Genomic DNA, 25,502 nt, shown 5'->3' with positions numbered 1-25,502 from the left:
TTGTTCCTAGATAGGAATTTTAGGTATACTAACACAAAATAATCTGACTAATCAATTCTATAAGGTATCATCTGTGACTTTAAATGTTAAACTGAAAAAAAGCAAAATAGCTCAAATGCATTTTTTTTCTTTTGACAAAAATAATTCTCAAGTTTATACAGGAGAATGAAATGATAACTGGGAAACCAAACCAGACATTCTCTAGTACTCTTCTCCCACTGCATACGTGAGTGGGGGAAAATTAGTGTGGATGAAAAGTCTTTGAACTTATATGCATACAGGCTTTGAGTCAGCCTTGGCACTTTTAGAAATCTATTCAAAAAATTAATTAGACAGCTAGGTGTGAGATTTTGTCCAAGTTATTTATTACAGTGTTGTTTCTAGTTGTCGTGAACAATGGAGTGACATCTCCTGTCAAGGTTCTAGCTGAATAAATGACAGTAGAGCAGGGCAAGAAGGCCTTACACAATAACAAAGCAGATCTTGTGTCTGATTGGGCTTTTGGTGAGATGAACAGAGTACTGATAACTTCAGGTGAGATAAAGACACCATGGTTGTGTTGATTCAAGAGCTTCATTCTTTTAGAGACTCACCCTTTAAGTAGGCACAGATGACAAGGTGTGATACTCAGAATTTGCTTCTCACTAATCTGGGTCTCGGTTGTGTGTATGACATGGGATGGAGGCAGGGATGAGGATACAAAACAGCATGAGCTCTGAGTTGACAGGCTTTTGAGCTGGGTGTCAACACACTATTTATTCTCTGGACTTTTACAAATGTCTGAAAATGTTCATAGCAAAAAGATCAACAACACAAACAACAAAGAGGAGCTGTTAATGATGCTCCATAGGGGTGTTCATTCTGATGTAAAGTTAGTTATGACATATTAAGTGAGAAAAAGTTTGAACTATTGTTCAAAGTAGAATCTCAACATGAACATTTTTTATTATATGTGCAAATAAAGACCAAATGCCAACCAGGGATTTCGAAGAGATAATCTGTAGCTTTTGTTTAATTTGCTGCAGTTTTACTTTTTTTCTCCTAAGGTGGATGTGTCTTACTTTGAGCAATAAACACTGCTCAGGAAGGGTTGGTGTGGGGTTAGGCATTAGTGGTTTGTGTCTGTAATCCTGATTACTCAAGAGGCTAACATCTGAGGAATTCAAAGTTTGAATCTAAGCCAAGCAGACAAATCTGAGGGACTCTTTATTTCTAATTAACCAGGAAAAGCTAGAACTGGAGGTGTTCAGCCATGAGTGAAAAAAAAAAAAAACTGAGTGAGATCTTTGAGACCCTGAGTTCAAGCTCAACCACTGCACAAAAACTAAAAGCAAGGAAAGGGAAAGGAAGGGGAGGAAAAGGAATGGAGGAAAAGGAAGGAAAGGGGAAGAGAAAGCAAGAGAACAAGATTCTATGGGAGCCATTTCCAACTGAAGCACAGAACAAAAGTTGTTTCCTTCCTCACATTAATAAACCTGAACCCAAATATTTATAGGAGATCTATACACACTCGCCACACACACTTCTCTCTGAGTTCTCTTCCCAGGCTAGATTCTCTGCTCTGCTTTTATTTTTGGAGGGGAGGTGAGGTCCGGTCGTGGGGCCTGAACTCTGGGCCTGGGTGCTGTCCCTCAGCTCTTCAGCTCAAGGCTGGTGCTCTACCAGTTGAGCCACAGCGCCACTTCCGGCTTTTTTCTTTTTGCTTATGTGGTGCTGAGGAATCGAACCCAGGGCTTCATGCATGTAAGGCAAGCACTCTACCACTGAGCCACCTTCCCAGCCCATCTGCTCTGCATTTTATCAGTGCAATAAGTGAGTAGAATTTTAGATTCTGGACAAACTGCCCTGAAGTCCCACAAGCAGGCATCTGAAATGGACATTTCAGCTCATGTAAGTGCTGGCTTCTGCCCTGGGACCTAGGCTCCCCTGGGCAAGAAACAGCAGTTCATCCTGATCCCGCAAAAGGAAATCTTTCTCTGCCTTTCTGGCACCATTTCTTCCACAGTGACAGATTGGATTTTCCTTGGATGTGCTCCAGCGCCATCCAGATGCCTAACTTCGGTAAAGGGCAGAAGAAACAGGAGCCCACCTAGAGGAACAAAGCAAAAGCTACAGTGGAAAAGGAGATGAGATTTTTTTTTTTTTTTGAGGTAGAAGAAGGGAGGATGTACTCCGAGGGAGTGACATTTCAAGCCAGGCTTCAGGAAGGACAGAGATTCATTCCACCCTGGTCCTGGAGGTAAGTGAATTCTCAGTGCAGAGAACAGTAAATACAGAGGCTGTACAGAATTCAGTGATCTCAGCAGGAGGCTCTGGGTCCTTAAACCCTCTTCCGGAAGTTTCACTGGAGAATTGCACAGAATAGCTGCGCTCCTGACAAGGTGTCTTTGGGGAGTAAAGGAATAAGAGAGAGGTGGAACAAGTAAGTTGGAGAGGTATAGCCTCCTGAACACTGGGCCTCCATGTCTGCAGGCATGTTTGTTCTGCTATGGTCAAACTGAAGACTAAGTCCCCTACATGTCCCCTAAGCATACAACTATTGCCACAAAGGCCACCCCCCTCATTCCATTCTTTGTCACTCCAGCTTCCAAGAAGCACCTCTAAGAGCCACTTCCCAGCCAGAGTAACCTGAGTCTTGAGCACAATTTCTAATCATGAACACAGATCCCCTTGAAAATGTTTTGCACTGCATCCACTCTGCAGAGGACAGGGAGACAGAGTCCTGTCCTCTTAGTGCCTTGAGGTAAACATCTCGTTAAACATCTACTGTATCCAAAATCAGTTCCCCAGCCAACAGTCATGGGGCTTTATCCGCTGGACTCATTTTTTTAAAAAGGCATCAACATCATTATTTCAAAGAAATCATTCACCCCCTCATCCACAAACCATCTCATCACAATAACCATGGCAAACCTGCTTGCTTCAAGGATGGCGTGGTGGTGGAATCCACCCTCCAGATGTGTGGTTTGCAACAAACTGCAGAGAAGGAAGATAACACATCAAATACCGAAAAGAAAAAGAAAAACTATGCCACTCCTCCAAGTCTCAGGCTGAAGAATCTGTCCCCATCTGTCTGACACACCACCTGGGATGTGCAAATCTCATCCTAGCTCAGACTTCTGACAACACTTGTGAAGTTCCTCAGATGAAACTGAAGCAAGCAGACAGACGACCTAAGTGGTGAGCCTCCTCTGGAAAGATTTACCCGTGTGGTGCTTTGTGTATTGGGGCAGGCTGATGAATTACTATTGAAAATCCCATGAGTATCTTCTGAGAATGTATCCCTTGTTGATTTCCTACCAGCAAAATAATACATGTGGCATCAAGCACTGGCGGCTCATGCCTGTTAATCCTAGCTACTCAGGAAGCTGAGGCCTGAGGATTTCAGTTTGAAGCCAGTCAGGCCAGGAAAATCTGTGAGACTTTTATCTCCAATTAATCACCAGAAAGCTGGAAGTAGAGCTGTGCTTCAAGTGGTATCTGCTCAAGCACTAACCTTGAGAGAAAAAAAAAAAAAAAAAAAAGCTCAGGGACAGAGCCTCAGCCTTGAGTTTCAAACTCTAGTACCACACACACACACACACACACACACACACACACACACACACCCCTTAGCAAAATGTTGAGCAGAACAGAGGGCCAACTGGGGTAGGCTAAGCTATGGAAGGTCATCCTAGGGTAGAAGATACCAAGGACTTTTCCACCTGTGGGAAGAAAGGTGGAGAACAGAATGAAGCCTTGGACAAGGGAGGCTGGAACCTATCACCAAACATCGTTGGTCTGTCTCCTCTCATGAAGGATGAAGATGACAAAATCTGCTATCCTGTGGAGTTTAAATAATAAACACATAACCAGAAGCCAATTCTCAATGAAGTCTGAGTTGAACCCATAAACTGACAAGAAAGTACACCTTAAAGATCCACTTGACACTATGAGTTATTTGGCTAATCCTTTGTACTGATCCTTCCTAGAAGAAGAAAAAAAAACACATATTATTCACTCTTCTGGCAAAAATGCAAGGGTTTCTGAGTGAAGCAAAGGAACCTTAGAATTAAAAAAGAACTGGGGAACAGCAATACAAACCTCAAAAAAAAAACAAAAACAAAAGTGCAAATCAGAAATAAAGCTGAAGCTAAAGAATTCCCTAATTTCTATTGCACCTCTTTAAGAGCAATAGAAATATAAAAGTATGTTCCTCCAAAGCACACCTAAAACAGTTGAAATTTGTTATCCAATGGAAATCTGAAATCTGATATGTACCTTTACCTTCATTATATGCTCTTTACCATCCTAACCAAATGGCCATTTGGTACAATGTTCCATGATATCTGTGTATTCAGTAGATATCTACAGAGTTCACAGAGTATGACACTCCAACTGTGTGCTTTGTACAACATTGACTAACACCATTTCAATATCACTAGTTTACGGTGCCTAGTTCAGATTAGAAAGAAAAGGAAACTTCAACGTGTACATGCATTTATTCAGCATGAGGCTTTAGATTTACTTGATTTTTTTTTTATCTTGGAGCAAATTAATAAGTAGCCACAAGTTACAATTGGGGCAGGATAAGAAGGAGAATAAAAAACAGACCTTGAATCTGAAGACTTGCGTTCAGCTCTTGGCTCTTAATGTCTACTGGCCATGTAACAGAAGATAAGTGGAACTCCTCTGAATCTGTACAGAATCACCCATTAAATGGAAATGATGATGCCTTCTGCAGGAGACTGATGGCATGCTGAGCTGACACATATACGTTACACAAAACATACCTACACCTTGCTTTCATGGGCTGCTGTAGAACAGCAATGAATTTTACTCTAACAACTAGAAGACAGTAAGCAACAGAGTATGTTTACATGGGACACTTAACAGAGTTCAGTGAACTTTGAAAAGCAACAGACCTTGTCTTAAGCCTTCAAATGAAAACTCTAAAGATCGGTGGGGGGGGGGGGGGGAGGAGGGACGGGGGAGTTTGAGTGTATCACTGCACCAGTTCAGCCAGTTGAAGTCACTATGGCTTTGTGTGAGTTACATTTTCAGGATGCTCTGGAATCGAAAATTTCAGTAACATTTTCAGGTGCTTTTTATACTCAGGGCATAGTTGTTTGATTTTAAAATAAGTAACCAGAATTGCTGTAAACCTATTAAGGACACTGAACCTAAAGCTAAAAATCTTCTTATAAGAGAAAAGTCTCCAGGAAGGGGGTAACAATGCTCGACCAGAAATGTATTCATTGCCTTCCTTGTGTAACTGTAACCCCTCTGTACAGCATCTTTACAAAAAAAATCTTTTTAATAGAGAAAAGTCTCAGGATTTCAAGGATTTGTCCGTGAATACCACAAAGATTCTACTAGTTTGAGAGGACAGAACACCAGAACACCACATAAGGTCAGCACTACTGCAATCCAAACTAAAATAAAACAAAACAAACTACAGATCAGCATAGTTGATTCACACAAAACGTTCTTCACAAAGTTTTAGCAAATGAAAACCAATAATATATTAAAATGATAAAGAATTATGATTGAGCAGGTTTTATCCAGGAACACATGATTGCTTTAGCATTTGAAACCAATTAATGTAATTTATCAAGTTAATAGACCACAAGAAAAATCCATAAGGACTAGCTATAGACAGAAAAACATTTGACCTTATCCAACGCTCATTCCTGATCTAAACTCCCCAAAAACCAACAATAAGAAAAAAAAACTGCTTGTTTAAGTCATCTCTGAAAAATATAGAGCTAATATCACCATGGAAAAGATCTTATATTGCTTTCCACCTATGATCAGAAACAAGTTTTGAACTCTTTAATTCAATATTGTACAGGAATTTCAGTGCAATAGAAAACGTGATAGAAGGCATCTTGATAAAAAGGAAGAAGTAAAATTAGCTTTTTATGGAGATAACACAATTGTCTTACAGAAAAATCTTAAGGAATCAATGAAAACACTAATAAAATGAGCAATGTAATTGCCTAAAACTTCATCATTTTTGCCGCTTGTGAGGACTGAACTCGGGGCATGGGTGCTGTCCCCGAGATCTTTTTGCTCAGGGCTAGTGCACTACCACTTTGAGCCACAGCTCCACTTCTAGTTTTTTGAGTGGTTCGTAGGAGGTAAGAATCTGGTTAACTGGAAATAAGAATCTCATGGGGACTTTCCTGCCTAGGTTGGCTTGAAATCATGATCTTCAGATCTCAGCCTCCTAGGATTACAGATGTAAGCCACCAGGGCCAAGCTCATATTTTTTATATACTGAAAACAAATACCAGATATTGAAAGAGTCAGCTGTTTGTAGAAAGTTGAGTATATCTATAGCTATATATATACATATATTTATATGTGTTTGTATATACATATATGCATATATATGTATACACTACTTCCAAATATTCTCTGTAAACAACCCTGGCATTCAATGGTCCCCATCTGTTTCCAGTCCTCTTTGCTAATTTGCTCTTCTACCTTCATCCATGGAGCAAGTTGCAACATGCTGGTTTACTCCATTCTCATCCTAGACAATCCTCTCCAACTTTCCAGTCATACAAGTCTCATCTGCCCTTAAGGTCACTTTCAATATCCAATATTTCTCTACCTGTCACACTGGACCATTCCAACCTCTGGCACAATGACTGGTATATAGAAGGTGCTCAACAGAGCCTTAGAGAATAAATGAACTTGCAGCTTGCTTGCTCTTCATGTAGGTATATATTGGACCAGCTCTTATCCATAGGATAAACAGCTCTTATCTGTGTCTCTCAATGCAGGATGCTAAGGGCTGGGAAGGTGGCTCAGTGGTAGAGTGCTTGCCTTGCATGCATGAGGCCCTGGGTTCGATTCCTCAGCACCACATAAGCAAAAAGAAAAAAAAGCCGGAAGTGGTGCTGTGGCTCAAGTGGTAGAGTGCTAGCCTTAAGCTGAAGAGCTGAGGGACAGCGCCCAGGCCCAGAGTTTAGGCCCACAACTGACCCCCAAAAAGAGAAATCAATGCAGGATGCTCCAGGTGCACACACCTCGTTTAACTCAGTCAGGCTGAGTTCTCCATGGGTAGAGAAACCCTTCATTTGTTCCACTCACTTACACAGAATTTTCCACAATGCCAAGAACAGAGCTACTAGTCAATAAATATGATAGCTGGATGATGGATTAATGAATCTCAATCTACCTGGAGTACATTTTAATTATACCCATCTAATTGCTAGAGGCAATTTTGAAAACAAAATTGCAAGGTGCTTATGCAAACATTTTTGTGGCAACAACATAAACAAGAATGTGCTACCAAGGCTTCTCTGTGCAGGGGTTCTGATTTATCAACATGTTCACAGGAAAACCTTCCTTTCTTCTTAAATAACCACAGCTCAGCCCTTCTTATTTCCGGAGGCCCATAGATGTGAGGTCACCGGCCAGCCTCAATTCAGCCTTTACCCTCTCAAAATCACCAGAAACTTCTTTTGCAGGAACAGCCAAGGAGACAGGGGTTTGCCCAGAGCAGTCCTGAGAGCAAGAGGTAATGAAAACTGAAAATACAGATCATTTCACTGATCTCCTCTCCCTCCCTTTCCCCATCCTTTCTCCCCTCCCCTCCCTCTTCCTTGCCTCTTTTCTGTTCTTGGTCACCATGACATATAGTTGTGAATGAAAATTAGGAGGAGGACTGGAGACAGAAAGTTGAGGGAATCAATCTTACAAGCTCTGGAAACCACTGCAGGGTCTACCCTAAGAACTGTTTGACCTTGAACAAAAGCAGTCAGCCTTTCTGGGCTTCACCTGTAGGTAGTCATAGAGATAATATTGCTACTGGCATAGAAAATCCCATCCAGTAGCCTCTTAGGAGGTGAATCCCACGAATCAAAGGAAATTATAAGCTCCCTGTCTTGAGGGCCTCAGAAGGTTGAGAAGATTATTGGCCACTCTTGGATCCAAATAGCACAATTATAATCCTGCCATTCAGTGCCCACGGATGATGTGTTATGCCTATGCTAGCTGCTTTATGTTGGCTGAGTAGTATCTCCACCAGGTTCCGTCACGTGTTCCCACACAGAGAGAAAGAGAATCGAGACCTGGAGTGGTGTTGCAATGACCCTTGCTTAAGGTCAAGGGTTTGCTTCTCTTTCCACTACTATTGTCTGCCGGATGGTCCCAAAGATGAAAGTGTGGCCTGATGAAATCCTGCAGGCTCTTTCCTCTCTCCTAGGACCCTTCCATGGGCTGCAAGTTATGTATAGCTAGCTGTACCACAGGGATGTCAGGGGTTGCTGAGAACCGCCCTTCTTCCTCAAACCGCACTCAGGAAAGGAGCCAACCGCAGGCACAGGCTTTTCAAGGTTAGCTTCTTTCCGTAGAAAATGTGAGGCTCTTTCTCTGCCAGTGGGAAGTCTGGTGACATGGCTATCCAGCAGTCCCAATCTGTGCCCTGGCATCTCCCACCCCCAAGCCGTTTCCGCTGGTAACATCTTCTGCCTGTCTCAGCTACCCAGCTCTATCTTGTTGCCCCAACAGCCTCCCAAGAGGCCCCATTTCCTTTCATCCAATTCGTACAGGGAAAGAAATGCCACATTTATTAAAGTGCAGGCTTATCTGTTTCATCCCAGATCTAAGCTGAGGTGATAAATCCCTAAGCTAAACACACACACACACAAAAGGAAACGCAGAGCCTGAATGAAGAAGCAGGGGAGGGACGAGCGTGGGTCTTGGCCCAGCTTTGGGCTCTCTTCCCACCCCTGCAGAGTCATGATCCTGTAGGGACGCAATTCCCAGCTTCTCACTGGGAAAGTAATAAAGCTGGGGCAATGTCCACTCTGACATACTTTTTAGATAGTTCTGGTGAAACATCCACACATGCTCTGTTTAAAAAACAAAACAAAACTGGTTTTGCTGTCTCTCACAACACTTCTGAACTATCTACAACAATTGTTTTTTCTCTTTGATCAATACACAGGGCTAGGATACACATAACCCTCCTCCCTCTCCTCTCCTTTCCTTACTTTCCCCTTTGCTGTCCTGAGTCAGGATGACCTATGACTGTGAATGGAAAGTAACAGGAAGATTGAGAAAGGGTGTTGAGGAAGCTGTGTTACAAGCTCTAGAAACAGCTGCAGACCCTACCATATAACTAGTCGACATTGAATGGGACAGCTGACCTTTTCCAGACACTCCTGAGTTCCTGGTGGGGAAGGGGCAGTAACCTAAAGATAAAGAGGACGCAGCCTCTGACTTCAAGGTGTTCTGTCAGGGACATAGCTGTGGGTATTCTGGAGAGAAGTCTCCCTGTCTGTTCCAGGTTCATTATCAGGTGCATCCAGATTAGTGTAGGACAGCTCCCCAGCACTATCCAGCAGCCTTGGCCCATCCTGAGCATCCCAGCCCTGGAAAGGACACAGCTACACATGTGTTTGCCAGTGGCAAACACAGATGGCAGCCATGGTGGTTCATCTGTCCCAGTGGCTTTTTGATAGAAATGGTTTAACCCATCACACAATCCTTTCCAGGTCACCATGTAAGCACAGATCACTAATTGTCCCTCATGAGCCATGCTTCTGGAATCAAAAATTCTCAGGCTTCAACTGCTCATGCAGATGAAGACTACATTGGCTAATAAAAACTAAGTGGGTAGGGGATAGTCACTTTAAGCTAATGTCTGTTTAAAAAGTGGGGGAAGAGCTCATGATCCTCTTGGCCCCCCCCTCTCTCTATCTATCTAGAATGCAGACATATTGGCATGAACTTGAGTAGACCTCTTAGATCAGAACATGCAGTCCTGTGGCTAAGAAAGCCAGAGGAACTAGACAGAAAGAGCTTTGGTCCTTTACACTCTAAACCATTGCAGGTACGACTACTTTTATAACAGAGAGAAAGAGAGACAGAGACAGAGAGACAAACCATTTTGTATCACCAACCATTTATTTTAGGCATTCAGGCACTTGTAACCACATATAATCGTAATTGCTGCACCCTGTGTAAATTAAATAAGAGCAATTCATTTCATCATTGACTTACTCAAGCAATAGGTACCGAATACCTACTATTTGCCAAGATCAGTTCAGAACACATTGGACACTGGGACTCCAGTGAGCAAAGCAGGCAGGTCCCTGAGTGGAATGTATCAAATTGAGCTGCTCTGTGAAATGAATGGTAAGATACACTCAAGTCTAGAGTGCAGAGGGAAGGGAATCTATATCTGTCCGTGTGTGTGTGTGTGTGTGTGTGTGTGTGTGTGTCTTTGAGACAGAGAGTAACAGAGACCACACTGTCTGATTGCTCTATAGCAGTATCCACTGCAGAACTGAAAGCCCTGCTTAGTTCATCTGCCAATAACCAGGCTCTCCTTATCATGTCAATGAAACCACTCAGTTATCCATTGCAATTCCTTGCACTCACCTGCTAAACTCAGTAATCATTTCTTCTACACCCAAATCTTAGGAGTCATCTTTGTGTCTCTTATCTTCCTTCCAGACCCCTTCCCAATACAATCCATCCACAAAAGTTATCATTTCTACCTGACCCCTTCGTTAAATAATACCAGTATCAGAATAGCGACAAAGTCCATAAATCAGGTAATAGCATTATGGTTGTGTAAGAGAACATTCTTGAAGTGCAAAGGTATGTGCTGAGGTAGGTTAGTAATGAAGGATCATGATATAGACCCTTTATTCCCACATGGTGCAGGTGCTAGTGGAGGTGATGGTGACAGTGATAATGGAGGTAGTATGCTGGTATTGGTGACAATGATGGTAATGATGGCGCTGATGATACTGGTGACAGTAATGATGATGATAGTGCTGGTAGTGAGGAAGGTGATGAGGATGATGGCGATGATTGTAATGAAAATGAAGAAAAGAGAGAGTGACAAATACAAAAGAATATTAAAATCTAGTAAGGATTATGTAAATCCATTACACCATTCTAGCCAATTTCCCATGAGTTCAAAACTGTTCAAAGTAATGAGATAGATAGATAGATAGATAGATAGATAGATAGATAGATAGATAGATAGATAGACAGACAGACAGACAGACAGATTAGATAGATAGATAGACAGACAGACAGACAGACAGACAGACAGACAGACAGACAGACAGACAGACAGACAGACAGATAGATAGATAGATAGATAGATAGATACTTGAGGCTCACGCATGCCTGTAATCCTAGCTCCCCAGGAGGCTGAGGCCTGAGGATTATGGCTCAAAGTCAACCCAGGCAAAAATGTTCATGAGACTGTGACCTCCAATTAACTGAAAGTAGAGCTGCGGCTCAAGGGGTAGAGTTCCAGTCTTGAATGAAAGAGATAAGGAACAGCAGCCAGGCCCTGAGTTCGAGCACCAACATAAATAACTAAACAAATAAATCCCAAGTCTGTGTTTCCCTCATGTTCTCCATTACTAACATCTTAGCCCGAATCCCCCTCACCACCCATCTCAACTCCAGCCTCCCTCTTCCACCTTTGCCCTTCCAGGCTCTATTATGAAAATGGTAGCCAAATAGATTATTTTAAAATGCAAGTTCCAGCATATCGTTCCTCTGCTGCAAATCCTCCACTGGTTCCCGTCACTCTCCGAATGAAACTCCATGCCAGTGTAACATAGCATTCTCTGCATAGCACATCTCTCTGCATAGCACAGCTCTCTTTAGGTTGGCCATGCTGGTCTTTTTGCCTCAAATATGTTAGCCACCATCTCTCCTCTACCCAGAGCACTCTCTCCTCAGATGGCCACAGATGACTGGAGAATTCAGACCTAAGAATTCCTCCCTAAGTCTCCTCCTCATCACTTTCCACTTCTTTTTGCGGCTGTCTGTGTTTCTCTTCTATTACCAAATTTTATAGTATGTGTTTAGAGGTTTACTCTGTCTAAAGGTAAATGCCAGGGATGGAGAACTTCCTTCACTTCCTTGGTCATCAGTGCCTGACACCCAGTGAAGAACCAAAATTGCTTTGGAATGAATGAAAGTATCACCATACACTGTTAATAGGCTGTAGTTCTTTTACTTCCTCTGCACACCTCTCAACTTGGGTTGTCACCCAGGTCGTTTCCAAGCCGCTTTGAGGGTTCTAGCCTTGCGTGGGGCCCATGACCTCAGCCCCAGTAAGCCACCTGCTGCCTCAACAGAAGGAACCCATATCCCACCCATGGTGATACAGCCTGTATGCTGGATGAAGGAAGAAGAAAAAAGAATTCTTTATTATATTGAGGAATGTTCCATGGATTCCTAGTTTTTCCAGAGCCTACATCATAAAGGGGTGTTGGATCTTGTCAAATGCTTTTTCTGCCCTGCATCTTGTATATATATATTTTTCTAATTTGGGGAAGGCAAGGGAAATAACAAAATGCTGAAATAAGGATATAGGTTGACCCATTGTAACAATAAGATGTGCAAGACACTATGTTGAAAATGAACTTTACAAGTTGTGGGGGAGGAGTTGGGGAGATGAGGAGGGAAGGGATGGTAGGGGGAAAACAAAGGAGGGGATAACAATGCTCGATAGGAAACGTACTCATTACCTTACTCATGTAACTCTAACCCCTCTGTACAGTAGTTCTACAATAAAAATCATATTAGAAAAAAGAATTTCTTTGCTCAAAGCACCAATCGAACACAGAGTTCTCATCCCTTTCTAGCCTCTGTCCCAATTCTTTAATCACAGGTGTCTGTTGACAGAAGAGTCGACCAACGATTTTAGAGGAATGGTTCCCTATTTCCTCTTGTGAGCCTTTGGTCCCATAAGCATCTCCACACTCTAGGCTCTTGTTGACTCCAATGAGCATCCTCCATTCCTTTCTTACTTACTGAGTCCCACTGTCCCTACAAATACCCGGTGATACCCACTTTGACCACAGCAGTTTCCCTCTGGCCATTCTGGGTGCCTGGTTTGTAATCCTGTCATTCTGATTGACCAACAGCTTTGTGCTAGTGGTCTTGTCTTTTGCGCTTGGGTTATACAGCTTCTCCTCAAAGGCTAAAACTGCTGACATCTCCTTTACCATTGATTCCCAAATATTGTTTACTCTGTATACAGTGAACATTTGTGCCCCTGAGGATAAAGACCTCCAAAGGCTACCCAGCTAGAGGCTGGGCTTCAGAGAGAGCTTACCCTCTGCGATGGTAGGAGTGACCTCAGGCTCACTTAATTCTCTAGTGTCAGAAGACAGTGCCCAGTGGGAGGTGTGGGAGGGGCTAAGCTCTCAGGACTGGAGCAGTGCCTTTTCTTGCAGGACTGGGTTAGCAGTAACTACCCTCTCGTCTCTCCTCTGCCCCTGTCTACTTGTTCTTCCTCTTCCTGCCACCAGTTGGAGCCGCACATGGCATCCGGACAGACACAGGTGCGGTCTGTGTGCTTGGACTTTCCAGCCTCCGGAGCAGGAAATCAGGCAGAACTTTTTTCCTTAAGAGATTTCTCAGTCTCCACGAATTCTGTGACAGCAACAAACATGGGCTCAGAACCTTCCCCGAGCCCCAGAGCTCGGTAGGACAGACAGCCATCCACTCTCGCATCTTCTCCCTGCTTCCCTGGCCCAGCTCCGTGTGGCTCTCCTCACTGTACCTTGCTCTGCTGGCTTCTCGGTTTTGCCAAGTCATGGAGGTCATTGCGAATTCCAACCCTGTCCTCTCTCTGGTGCACTGGCTCTCCTCTCACCCACACCTCATTTGGAGAACAGCCGGGGACATGTTCTAAATCCTCACAGCGAGCACAGGGAGTAATTAGTGGGCCAGCTTAGCAAGCTGACTTTTCTTCTCATCCTGGGTTCCATCAGGCTCTGTTGATCCCCTAGTTGGGGGTCCTTCCTGGGTGGGAGGGATATAGGGTGATGCTTTCCTGCCAGGATGGTCACACCTGTGCAGAAACCAAACAGGACCAGGATGTAGGGGTAAGAGGACATGCTAGACACAGCCAGCCTGGCCAGGTAAGGGGGGGCGGTGCCTCTGACTTCTAGAAGGTTCAGGTCCAGGTACACCTTTTCTAAAGTTGTCTTATGTTGGGAAAAGCCACATCCTCCCCAGGATTCCAATACAAGGGAGGGACTCACCTTCTGAAGGGCATAGGATTTGGAAGTGGGAATTCACTCTGCCTCTCACCAGAAGCCTGGCACTGAGCCTTCATGGGGATGGGGACCCGGGGTTTGCCTGGGCTCGGGCTCTGGGGTCAAAGGACCCCAGGGACATGGCAGCTGATAAGGCAGAGTTCTGGATGGGGCTGCCCAGGCAAGACACATCGTACCATCCATCTGCCAGCACCTGTAGATGGGGAGGTGACACGATCCATGCAAAGACTCCCTCAAGGGAGCTCCAGCACAGAACCTGCACACTCAATGCTCAACCAGTGCAAGCTACTTCCTATTACAACCTGAGCTGGGGAAGAGTTCACAAGTGGCCTCCCTATAAAGCCGGCAAGCCGCAACCTGCTCCTGCTACAAATTATCACCGAGAGAGGAGCTCACTTCAGAGCAAGGCAGGCAGTTCCTAGAGCTGCTGGGTTCACATCATGAGAATATGCCCACCATGATGCTGAGTCCTTCCTGCACCTCAGGTCCATGCACATGGGCAGAACAGACCACTGCTGTGGCTCCTGATGACTTGCTGCTGCGCTGGTAATTCTGCATTTGGGGTTTGAGTTCTGAGGTAGAGCCCAGAAGCTCAGAGCCCAAGCAGCTCTTTCTGTGTGATGTGGTAAAGGCAGCCTTTTGTTGTTTCCTGTGCCTCAGTTTCCTCTCAATGTGAGCATCATAATAAAGTTGCCTTACAGGGTTCCTTGTGAGACAGAAGTGTGTCAGTCCACAGAAAGCACTTGAAAAAGTCAAACTTCCCAGAGCTGAGTCCCCTTCCCTGCTAGGCAGAGCACTGAGCTGCATATAACAGGACTCAGATTCAGGTGTCACTTGCTGGCCAGGTGAAGAGCAGCACCTGCCTCCCTGGATCTGGTTCTTTCCAGGAAGTCTAGAGACAGCTGTTTGCACCTGTGTTTGTCTATACTGCACACTGGCTACATTCCAGTGACTCTCACATAGTCTGATGGTCCCCTTCAGGACTTCCTGGGCCTTCTAGCCCAAGCCTGGAAGTTCTACTTGACTACTTGCTTCATACCCATTTAGTGGATAGCCTTTGCGATCCAGACCTTGAACCAGGAGGGAAGCATGGAAGTATGATCTAGGCTGGGCATGAGTGGGAAGGTAGAGAAGCCTGAAGGAGCATGTCTCCCCTGAGGAACCAATGTATCAGGTGACTGGCACTCCATGGAAGGAGTGGTGGAGGTCCAGGTGCAGTGCTGATAGGTTTTGTGCCTATGTAGGGCATGGCTGCAAAGCAAAGGAGTCAAAGGTATGGACCAAGAAGCACTGGGACACCTGAGAGACTCAGGCAATGGCAAGGGTGGTCAAGCTCAGCTGTGAAGAGAGAACTGGTGAGAGGAATGGTAGGAGAAGGAGGCAGGCTTGGCCTGTGCAAAGACGAGAACAGGGATGCTGGATGGGAAGAGGGGAGAATTGAGGAAGCATGGTCTCCATGGCCCAGAGGTGGATGGGAGGGAGGGAGAAGTGGAAGGACAACACTTGGCCAGCAAAAGGGCCCCGTTCAAGATAACCTTGTGAACAAAGGTGCTTCCTTATCCTTCAAGATGTCCTGCATCCTGGGACTGTCACCACGGGGATAGGGTATTGCTGTCTCTCCTAGCAATGTGTATAGATCTGATCACCACATTTCCGACCTCATCACCAAATGATAGCTTAGATTATCAGGCAGGTCAGGGAAGGGTGACTCAGCTCTGAGAAGTTTGACTTTTTCAAGTGCTTTCCATGGACTGGCACACTTCTATCATACAAGAAACCCTGTAAGGCAACCTTAATATGATGCTCCCATTTGAGGAAGAGGAAACTGAGGCGCAGGAAACAACAAAAGGCTATAAACAAACTGTAATGAAATAGATGAGGCTGTGTACTTTACCAAGAAGAGAAGTCTATTTGGCTCACAGCCCTGTAGGTCCAAGGGCACAGCACCACAATTGGGCTGGGCTGGCTCCGAAGAGGAACTTGCCATAGATAATTTCACAACAGCAAAAGCTCATGGGAGAGAGAGACAAAACACATGGCCCAACAGGAATCTAGAGGTAAGAAAGAGCCTAGTTTGCTCTTTTTAAAACAACTCTTTCTATAGTACTAGCTCAGAGTCCCATAACACTATGTTCAAACCGGGCGCTGGTGGCTCATGCCTGTCATCTTAACTACTCAGGAGGCTGAGTTCTGAGGATCACAGTTCAAAAGCCAGCCTGGACAGGAAACTCCGTGAGACTCTTATCTCCACTAGAAAACCGGAAGTGGTACTGTGGCTCAAGTGGTAGAGCGCTCGCCTTGAGCTGAAGAGCTCAGGGACAGTGCCCAGGCCCAGAGTTCAAACCCCATGACTGACAAAAAACAAAAACATAAAACTATGTTCATTCCTTTTGAGGGCACTTCTCTTATGATCTAAGGATTTCCACCTAAAACTGATCACTAAAAGATGCTGCTGCTTCTCACATCACCTGCTTGGAACCAAGTCTCCAACATATGACCTTTACAGAACAAACCACAGTGTCTGGGCACACCCTGGAGGTCCCACTCTCTGCTCTGATGTGGTTCACACTGTCCTATCTTAAGAGCTGGCTTGGTTCAACCAGCTAGTAAGTCAGAATAGAGTAATACCCTTGCCAAGAGGGAGCTCAGGAAAGGCAACAGAGGGAGTGGAGTCTGATATTTACAGAGTCCCTCCTGAGCTCCGGACCGACTACTGATGCCTCCCTACTCCCCCCACCACCCCCATATCCTGGTAAGAGATGGGTCCCTGGACTCATTTTGCAAGGAAGGAAATATCACAAGAAAGACAGTGGTGGCTTTCTGAGAGAGATTAAGAGCAGAGATCGACAAACTAGCAACCAAGAGCCAAAAAAAAAAAACTGTCAGTTTTTATGAATGGCTTCTTACAGAAATGAAGCCACACCCACTCATTTGGCTACAACCTGATTTTTGCATGACCCTGGTAGAAATGGTAGGTAGTTCCCACAGAGATTGGCTCACAGAGCCTGAAATATTTATAATCTAGCCCTTTCTGGGAAAAGTTAGCTGAGCTATTTAAGAGCTCTAGGCAATGAATGTCCAGGTCATCCAAGCTGGGGTAAAATGTGGATCTCAATTTGTCTGCTTCTGACACCACCAGGCTTTTTATTATTGAATAGCCTTCACATCTACAGGCATAGGTCTGCCTGTCGGGGAAGAGGGCTGAGTTAGTCCACCTGGCCACAAAGGAGAGTTGACTGGCCTGCTTCCCACACAAAGTCCATGTCTATTTCTCAGTAAACATGGTAGGCTTATTAAAGCAGATAAAGTCTGGGTGTTGGTGGATCATGCCTATAATCCTAGCTACCCTCAGGAAGCTGAGATCTGAGGATTGCAGCCCAAAGCCAGCCCAGGCAGGAAAGTTCCTGGGAATCTTACCTCCAATTAATCATCTACCAGAAGTAGAGCCATGGGTCAAAGTGGTTGAGCACTAATCTTGAGTTAAAAAAAAAAAAAGCTCAGGGACAGCATCCAGGCCCTGAGTTTAAGGCCCATGACTGACAAAATAGAACGAAACAAAACAGATATGAGATCATCACCCTCACTATGACCTCTAAGACCCTGCATGACCGACCTTTGTATCTCTTTGTTCTCAACCTGTGCCATCTATCCCAAAACCACAGTGGCTCTCTGCTGCATTAACAGCTTTGCTTCTGCTTCCAAGTCTTTGCATTGGCTGTTGTTTGCCCTCACCACAATTGGGTCCTCCTGATCAGATAGGTACTGGTTCAAATGCCACCTCAAATGTCACACTGCCAAAGATCTCTCCCTCTCTCCCCAGTGTCATTTGTTTGATTGCATTTGGAGCATCCAAACCTCTCCAAATATATAGTTGTTGTTGGTTGGGGTAGGGGGAAGGTGGATCGGTTGTAGGGCTTGAACTCAGAGCCTGGGTGCTGTCTCTGAGCTCTTTGGCTCAGGGCTAGCACTACACTACTTTGAGCCACAGCTCCATTTCTGGTTTTCTGGTGATTCATTGGCAATAAGATTCTCAGGAACTTTCCTGCCCAGGCTGGCTTCAAACCATGGATCCTCTGATCTCAGCCTCCTGAGTAGCTAGGATTACAGGTGTGAGCCACTGGTGCTTTGCTCTGGATATAGTTTATATTCCATCTCTTACCATGTACTAGAAACTCCAGAAGGAAATGGCTCTGTCCTGGTCACAACTAATCCTTGAACTCAGGTGGACACTTGCTAACACCAATGCTTCTATCAGCTCCATATAATATAGTAAAAATCACATACATGAATCACATGTGTATTTTTACATATTTAGTACTTGTATTTAAAAAAAGAGGGACAGGTAAAAGCAACTTTAATAATCAGTATGCAACAGCCAAAAGTGCCCAGGGACCAACAACTCAGACAGTGCAAACTTAAAACATATGTTCCCTTCATGCTAAATGCTGCCCTGGCATACTTTAGTTCATCTTTACGCTGACAGGAGCATCGCCTCCCACTTAGGTGGCCTCTGTGGGCCTCGGTTTATTTTAGGCTAAAAGCAGATGCCCTAGCTGATTGTGCCATCCCAAAGCCTTCCAGGGCCATCACTTCCAAAACAGAGCTGCTCTGCCTTCTTGCAGAAGACTGAGGGGGAAAAAAAAAGATCTCATCTCTCATATGAGGCAGAGGTAGACCAGATGTTGCAGAGTTCAGGGTTCATGGGCAACTCTAAAGCTGTATCAGCTTTAGAGGGTATCAGCACCAGTTGGCCACTACAAAGGAGTTTTTTCTTGGTAGGTACAGTGAGTAGGGTAGGCAGATTGCTCTCTGACCCCAGCCATGGAAGCAAAACCCCCAGCTTCCGGGTGCACTGATCCCTCAAGTTCTAGATCAGCCCCAGATAGGAGGAGAGGAGCTACAGGGCTTGGGAGGAAGCACTGGACACCAGGGCCTGCCAGCTCAGTTACCCATCTGGTGACCAGCCTTGGAGACTGACACAACTCCTGACTCTACACTTACTCTATAGAGAGTGTTTGCCATTGGCAGGCAGCCTTGAGGGGCTCTTCAACACAGGAATAAGTCACCAATACCTACATTCTAGCTCCTGTTCCCTCCCAGAAAAGAACTATGTTGTCATAGTATGAATTCCTTGCACATGTGGGTGTTGTACACCAAGATCTTCCATGAAACAGGGTAAAGATTCCACAGAGAAGAAAAGATAAATTCTCTGCCTTTGTGGACCTACCATTACTACAGGGATGGAAGCCATAAACAAAGGAACCAATGCATATAGGACATGAGACAGGTAAGTTCTCTAAAGGCAATGAGATGAGAGGTGAGGACAGGTGAGGAGTCAAATAGGCTTTTCTGAAACATACCTCTGAAATGCTGAATTTCACAGCACAGATACCTGGTGTAGACAACTTAGGGGCACAGGAATAAAGAGGGAGAAATACTCAGGGATAAGAATATGAATAGCGAGAGAAAGTAGAGTCAAGAAGGCCAGTGTATCTGGATCCCTTGGTGAGAAAGGTTGAAGGTCACAAGGAGTTCAGGTCAGAAGAAGGACAGGCTAGGTGGGGCTATGGCAAAGCACTCTTCCATAAGCCTTTACTCTCAGACTCTGTGAAGCTTACAGAGTTTGTCCCTTGTCTCCCTTACTCTGCCATTCAAGGCTGTGGCTGGGACAATAGGCAGGATGACTGATTGCTCATTTATACAATGCACAGTGGTGTGGAGATGGAGCATAAATATTTATTGCCTCCAGCTGATGCCAATCTTGATACTGGGAATTGAATATCAAAATTCTGGAACTGAAAACATATGATCTCATTACTCTAACTAGCAGAAGAGAAAGCATCCTATTTGCCTAGACACTCCAAGAAAGGTTCTTTTAGAGAAGGACAGTCAGGCAAATAAGAAAACTCCCCCCCCCCCCGCCCCCGTCCACTCTCCCCACTTACAAGACCACATTTCTGGAGTCCAGAGCTGGGGGAACCTGCAGATTCTGTTTGGTCTTCTGTCATTCTGATCATCCAGCTTGAGCCTGCTTCCCCACTTTTAACAGCATACTGATCCCATCTCTCTTATGAGCCTGAGTCCTCCACTCCCACCTTTCCCAAGGGAAGTTCTCTTTCGCACAGCCCACTGGCACTACCAGATGGCCTCCATCATGGGAGCCTTGACGGGAACCTAAAGTTCACCGTTCTCAAAGGATGTTATCCCCACTGACTGCCTCCCTCAAAACCTCAGCTTGCTTGCTGAATTCTAAGAGTAATGCTGAACGTGAGAGAATGCATGAATCTTATAGAAATATTACCATTTTTGTTCAGGTTCTGCCAGAGGCCAGTTACATCAGCCCTTCTGTGGTAGGGGCTGGGCAGTCATGTTTTCAGAAATCGTCATGTAGCTCCAGTGAGCAACAAGGACTGAGAACCACTGACTTAGAGGGGTCTTTTCCAACTTCAACATAGGAACAGACCACCCGGGAAATCTGGAAGAATGCACAAACTGCTTCAGAGGGATCTGAAGAAGGGCCTGAGCTTCTGCATTTCTCACCAGCTTCTCATGAAATGCAGTGGCTGCTGGTCCACAGGCCACAAATGGTCTGAAGAGTAGTGGTGAAGTAGTCTTCGCTGGTTTTCTAGCTCTAGATATGTGTCTGTTGGGAAGCTTCTTTTAATGTGGAGAGGGGGCTTCCTGGAAGAGTTTGGGCAAGACTCAGAGCTAAGTAGAGAGGACTTTTCTGCCAGTCTGAGGTTAGGAGTTCCAGACCTCAGAATTCAAAAACCATGCAACTTCTCTTATCCATTAGGTACCAAGTGGACTCCCCCACACACTGCATGATACAGACGTAAAATTGTATTGCTTTCCTGCCAGAGGCTGCCCAGCTATGCTCAACATATGACACGTGAGCTGCTTGGCTTGCCATTGTGTTTAGCGCTTGTGCAGGACCCCCACTCAACTTCCCGGACCAAATAAGCATGCACATTCAACTTCTAAAACCCTGGCTCATCTTGGACACACACCCACAATCCTGCATCAGCTATGAACACCAGCACATTGCTTTTGTCTCTCTCATTCATTTTGATTTGTTTCCCAGGAGCCATGGATGCATTTCATTTCCACGGGCTGATCATGGGTAATAGCTTTTGCTACGGATAAGGATGTGTTTGAGTGGATTCTCTCTGTTTGAACTCATTAAACCCATGAAGCAATCCAGGCAGCAGAATCTAGTAGCCACAAAGGCAGAAAAGAAAACTCAAAAAAGCCCCAATCACATACACAGTAACTATGAAAGTGGGGATGCTGGATCTAACCAGCACCAGCTGGGCCACATGGTAGGTAGGGAATTAGGTTTAACTGGTACCATCTTGTCTTCATGGTAGAGGAAGGTGAAGTTCCATCTCCCAGGTGATAGGTATGCATAGCGGGGACTTGGATGATAGTTTACTGGAGCTGTCAGTCCTGTGCCTTGAACTTGGGAAACTCTCAAGTTTCCTGTGACCCTGCCCTCTGACCCTTGACACTGGACCCTGACCAGCTCAGGTGTCATTATGCCATGCCTCTTGTCTGTGTCTCCTTTCTTGTATCCCCTAGCTCTCCTGAAATCACCACAGTGTCCCACGTCAGCTCTTCCTTGGAGTTGATCTGGTTTGTTAGTGTTGTTTTTTTCTGCTCTTTCAGTTTTCTAACAGCGTTAAGTGTAGAGGATCTGCAGGTCTTTGAGACAGGAGTCCATCTGCATTTGCCAGCTTCACAGTAAAGACTCCCAAGTTGACCTCTCAAAATGTGGCTTCTCTGTCTCTCATGGTTGAATTTACCTTACAACAACTGAAGGTGCCAAAAACAAACAAAACAAAAAACAAAAAAACAAAGCAAATGGACCCCATAGTTTACCAGTACTGAGTGGATTCACTAACTGCAGACTCCAGTCCTGTGAGTGAGGTAGAGCATGACCTTCTGCATGTTCTCACCAACTCCCGGGTAACCCCAATTCGGCCAGCCCAGTGACAGCAGTTTGAATACACTGCTTCCCCTGAGCTCTGATGCCTGATGGTCTCACAGTGTATCTTTATTAATATCCCCCTAAATTTTCTTGCCACTTAGCTACAACTGCTGGATGGTTGATTTGATGAGTGGCGAAATCACAGTAAATTTCCACTGTGAACATTTACGTAAAGTTCTGTTGAAACTTCTGCTCAAATTGCAATATTGTGTGGCAGAGGATAGCAGCTATTTGGAAAGGCATTGTGTCCATTATACGCTATGGAAGATGTAGCTTGTGGTAAAATTGCTTTTGCATTTCAGTTTCACCACTGAGAAAGCTTCCCAGGGCTGGGGGAAAAGCCATTTCCATCTCCAAAAGCAAAGTAAAGAGTTACAATTTGAGAAATGCAAGGAGAAGTAAACTGTGTAATTGTATGCCTTCCTTCTCTCCACTCACTAGAAAAGCAAATGTACATAGAAACCAGGAGGAAATGAGAAAGCTTCCTGCTTGATGAAGGATATTTAAGAGAAAATCAGGGTTGTCCACTGCATCCGTCTGGATTAGGTAGCTGGAAACTAGCTGGCTTGTGAATGAGACACTGAAAACATGAAGAGAGGGATGAAGATAAACATCTGATGACAGAGTGCTCTGAAGTTACAGAGTTACAAACAAGGCTTTGAAAGAGACTGACTTTAAATGATGACTCTTAGAGGAAAAATCAAAGTACCCTCGTCAAAGTAGGTAGCCATATCAAAGTTAGATTAAACAGGGTAAATAGTAAGTGTCTGAATTCTTGTGCCCAGTAGTCCTCAGATTGAACTTGCATCCAAGTTGGAGAAACACAGATAGCCAATGTCTTCTCTCCTGGCATGAAGGAATCCTTCCAGACCAATTATTATTTCACCAGGGCTGCATGTTAGAATTGGCTTTTGGGAAATTACTAGACCAACTATCTGTCCCAGCTCTATCCCTAGAAACTGGCTATTTGTGGAGGTTGGGCATTGGTATTTTATAGCACCCCTGTGTTGTCTCAAATACCTGTACATCCAGGTAAATGCCCACTGCTTGAGATGTGTTTTGCCAAGATTCCTTCTACTGCTTGCATTTTGAAAAACTAGGATCTTAAAGCTGAAATGTGTCTTAGACCCATTTACAAGGGTGGATTCCCTCATCTTTTTTTTGGTGGGGAGGAGGGTGCCAGTCCTGGGGCTTGAACCTGGGGCCTGGGTGCTGTCCCTGAGCTCTTTTGCTCACTTTCAGCTTTGATGGTAGTTAGTTGGAAATAAGGATCTCCTGGACTTTCCTGCCTAGGCTGGCTTTGACTTAATGATCTTCAGGCCTCAGCTTCCTGAATAACTAGAATTATAGGTAAGAACCACTGAAACAAAGATTTCTAACTGTGGAGGGGCTTATGAATTCTCTTATATTCTTATAACAAAGTGTTAGACGGATATGTGTATATTCATCTATATGCATATTTGTGTGCATATTTTCAAGGGACATTATCTTTAGCTTTTAGTAGATGCTTAAAACATTTAAGACTTCTATTTTAAAGCATAGGTAAGTTAGAAAATTTCAGAAAACTGAAGAAAATGAATTGGATCTCAGTAGCCCTTCTGCTGTAGTTTTAGAGTAGACATGCCTATTGCCTCCTGATGGTTGTACATCTTTACTGCAGATTTCACACAGATTCTATGGCTTGGAAAAATTGTAAGGGAGACCCAAGTGTAGAGCCCGCATCTAAGTTCCAAAGTAGAAGTTGTGTCTGAGATAGAACCAGTATCAGGCTGTTTGGTAATGTGCACAATGGTGTGGGCCTTCTCACAACACATTTATAAGGATTCTTTTCACTTAGATATTTTGCATCTAAACTCAGTAAGTTTATGGTGGCTTTCTAGTCCTGTTTGTTGTTAGCTATTTGCCTTCATCAGAGTCCAGAAGTTCTCTTTTACTAACAATATGATCTTAAGGACAGCTATTCAATGATTTTATTACACATATAAAATAGGAGCAATAAAGGCCGGCTAATATTGCTATAAAGAATAACTAAGAACATCCATATAACATGTTCAACATGACATTTAACACAGAACAGGAGTCCAATAGATACCTAGGTTCTATTATTGTGATTACTGCTGTTTTTCATAATACTAACACCTCAATGGTCTTTGTCCATTTATAAAGTTTCCTAGAAATTCATTTATTGATCCCTTCAACAAAGAAGGTAAATGCTGTCCAGTTTCCTTTATCGTGGTACAGTGATGATCAAGTAAAAATATGTCGAAGGCTCAGTCAATCCTGCATACACACAGATTCTGCACCCAACTGCAGCATTCAACCAATGCAAACCAATGGAGTCCAACCAACAATGAATCAAAAATATTCCCAAACAGTTATATGTCTGTCTAATCATGACATACAACTTTCTTATAATCATTTCCTAAACAATACAGTATAGCAACTACTTACAGTACCATGTTGGATTATGTAAGTACTCCAGATCCAGGAGGGTTGTGTCACTTATATGCCATGACTCTTCCCATGCATATAAAGGACTTGAACCTCTGAAGAGTTTGACATCCTCTGGAGATCCTGCAACCACTTTCACACAATTCCTCACAAAGGGCAACTGTTAATCATTACAGGGCAACTCATCATATACCTGAAGAATTTATAGCTCACAAGAGAAGGTCACCAAAAGACACAGACAACATTCCCACCTTCAAAAAGGAATCTTTGAGGTTCCAAGAGTTGAGCAGGCTCTACACCTGCATGCAGACTTTCTTGTTACTGATCCAGCACCCTCGTCAGAACAAACTTTCTCAGAATCCTAAGCAAAGGAAACCTTCCACCACATGAGCACATGAGTAGCCATAGCCCACGATGGCTGGTACAAGTTGCATTTCACACAGAGAATTAGATGAGATGGTTAGTAAATTCCAGATGCCCCCAGACATCAGCTCTCACTCAGCCCACACACTGGCCGTGATCTTCTGCCTAGTGAACTATTCTCAATATCACAAGCCTGCCTGTCCATCAAGGAAGGCATCCTCCACTGCCCAGTGTTCCACAACTTGTCCCACCAGGGCAGAAACATAACCAAGACCTCTCACAGAGCTCAATGACGATTCAAGGTGATTAGCTCTCACTTACCTGGCGTCTGCTTAGCTGTTCGCACGGGGGTGTAGTGGTTTTTGGAGGTTGATCTGACTGGAGTGTTCTCTTTGGGTGAAGCATTGATAGCCGAAATCGTTTCTCTTTCACAGTGTGCTATGGGGATTGGCCCCTGCTGTCTCAAGATGTCAGCCAGAGCCCTAGACAAGGAGGAAATCACAGAGTGAGGTGCCACCACATAACTTCAAAGGGAGTGGGTTTGCTTCCACAGGTCCTTTGATTCTCAGACCTACGGGAGGAGACAGAGATGTGGCATTTGTGTTCAACAGACATAGTTTCATTTGGTGCCGCTCTCATAGGGGATGCAAAGC

General features: G+C 44.4%; 1 protein-coding gene across 4 annotated transcripts in view; it reads right to left on the bottom strand.

Annotated features, from left to right (window-relative positions):
* Shisa6 (shisa family member 6) overlaps window positions 1–25,502 on the bottom strand; it is a 298,332-nt gene that overhangs the window by 250,220 nt on the left and 22,610 nt on the right. For all 4 annotated transcript variants that reach the window (XM_042693210.1, XM_042693219.1, XM_042693229.1 and 1 more), the window contains exon 2: window positions 25,171–25,331. In XM_042693210.1, the coding sequence (XP_042549144.1) occupies window positions 25,171–25,331 (161 nt within the window). The remainder of the gene's footprint in view (window positions 1–25,170; window positions 25,332–25,502) is intronic.

The sequence above is a fragment of the Dipodomys spectabilis genome, unplaced genomic scaffold (genome assembly GCF_019054845.1).
Source record: "Dipodomys spectabilis isolate Male_0828 unplaced genomic scaffold, ASM1905484v1 ptg000004l, whole genome shotgun sequence".
NCBI lineage: Eukaryota > Metazoa > Chordata > Mammalia > Rodentia > Heteromyidae > Dipodomys > Dipodomys spectabilis.
Note: the sequence above shows the minus strand (reverse complement) of the source record. Positions and strands in the feature narration are given on the sequence as shown.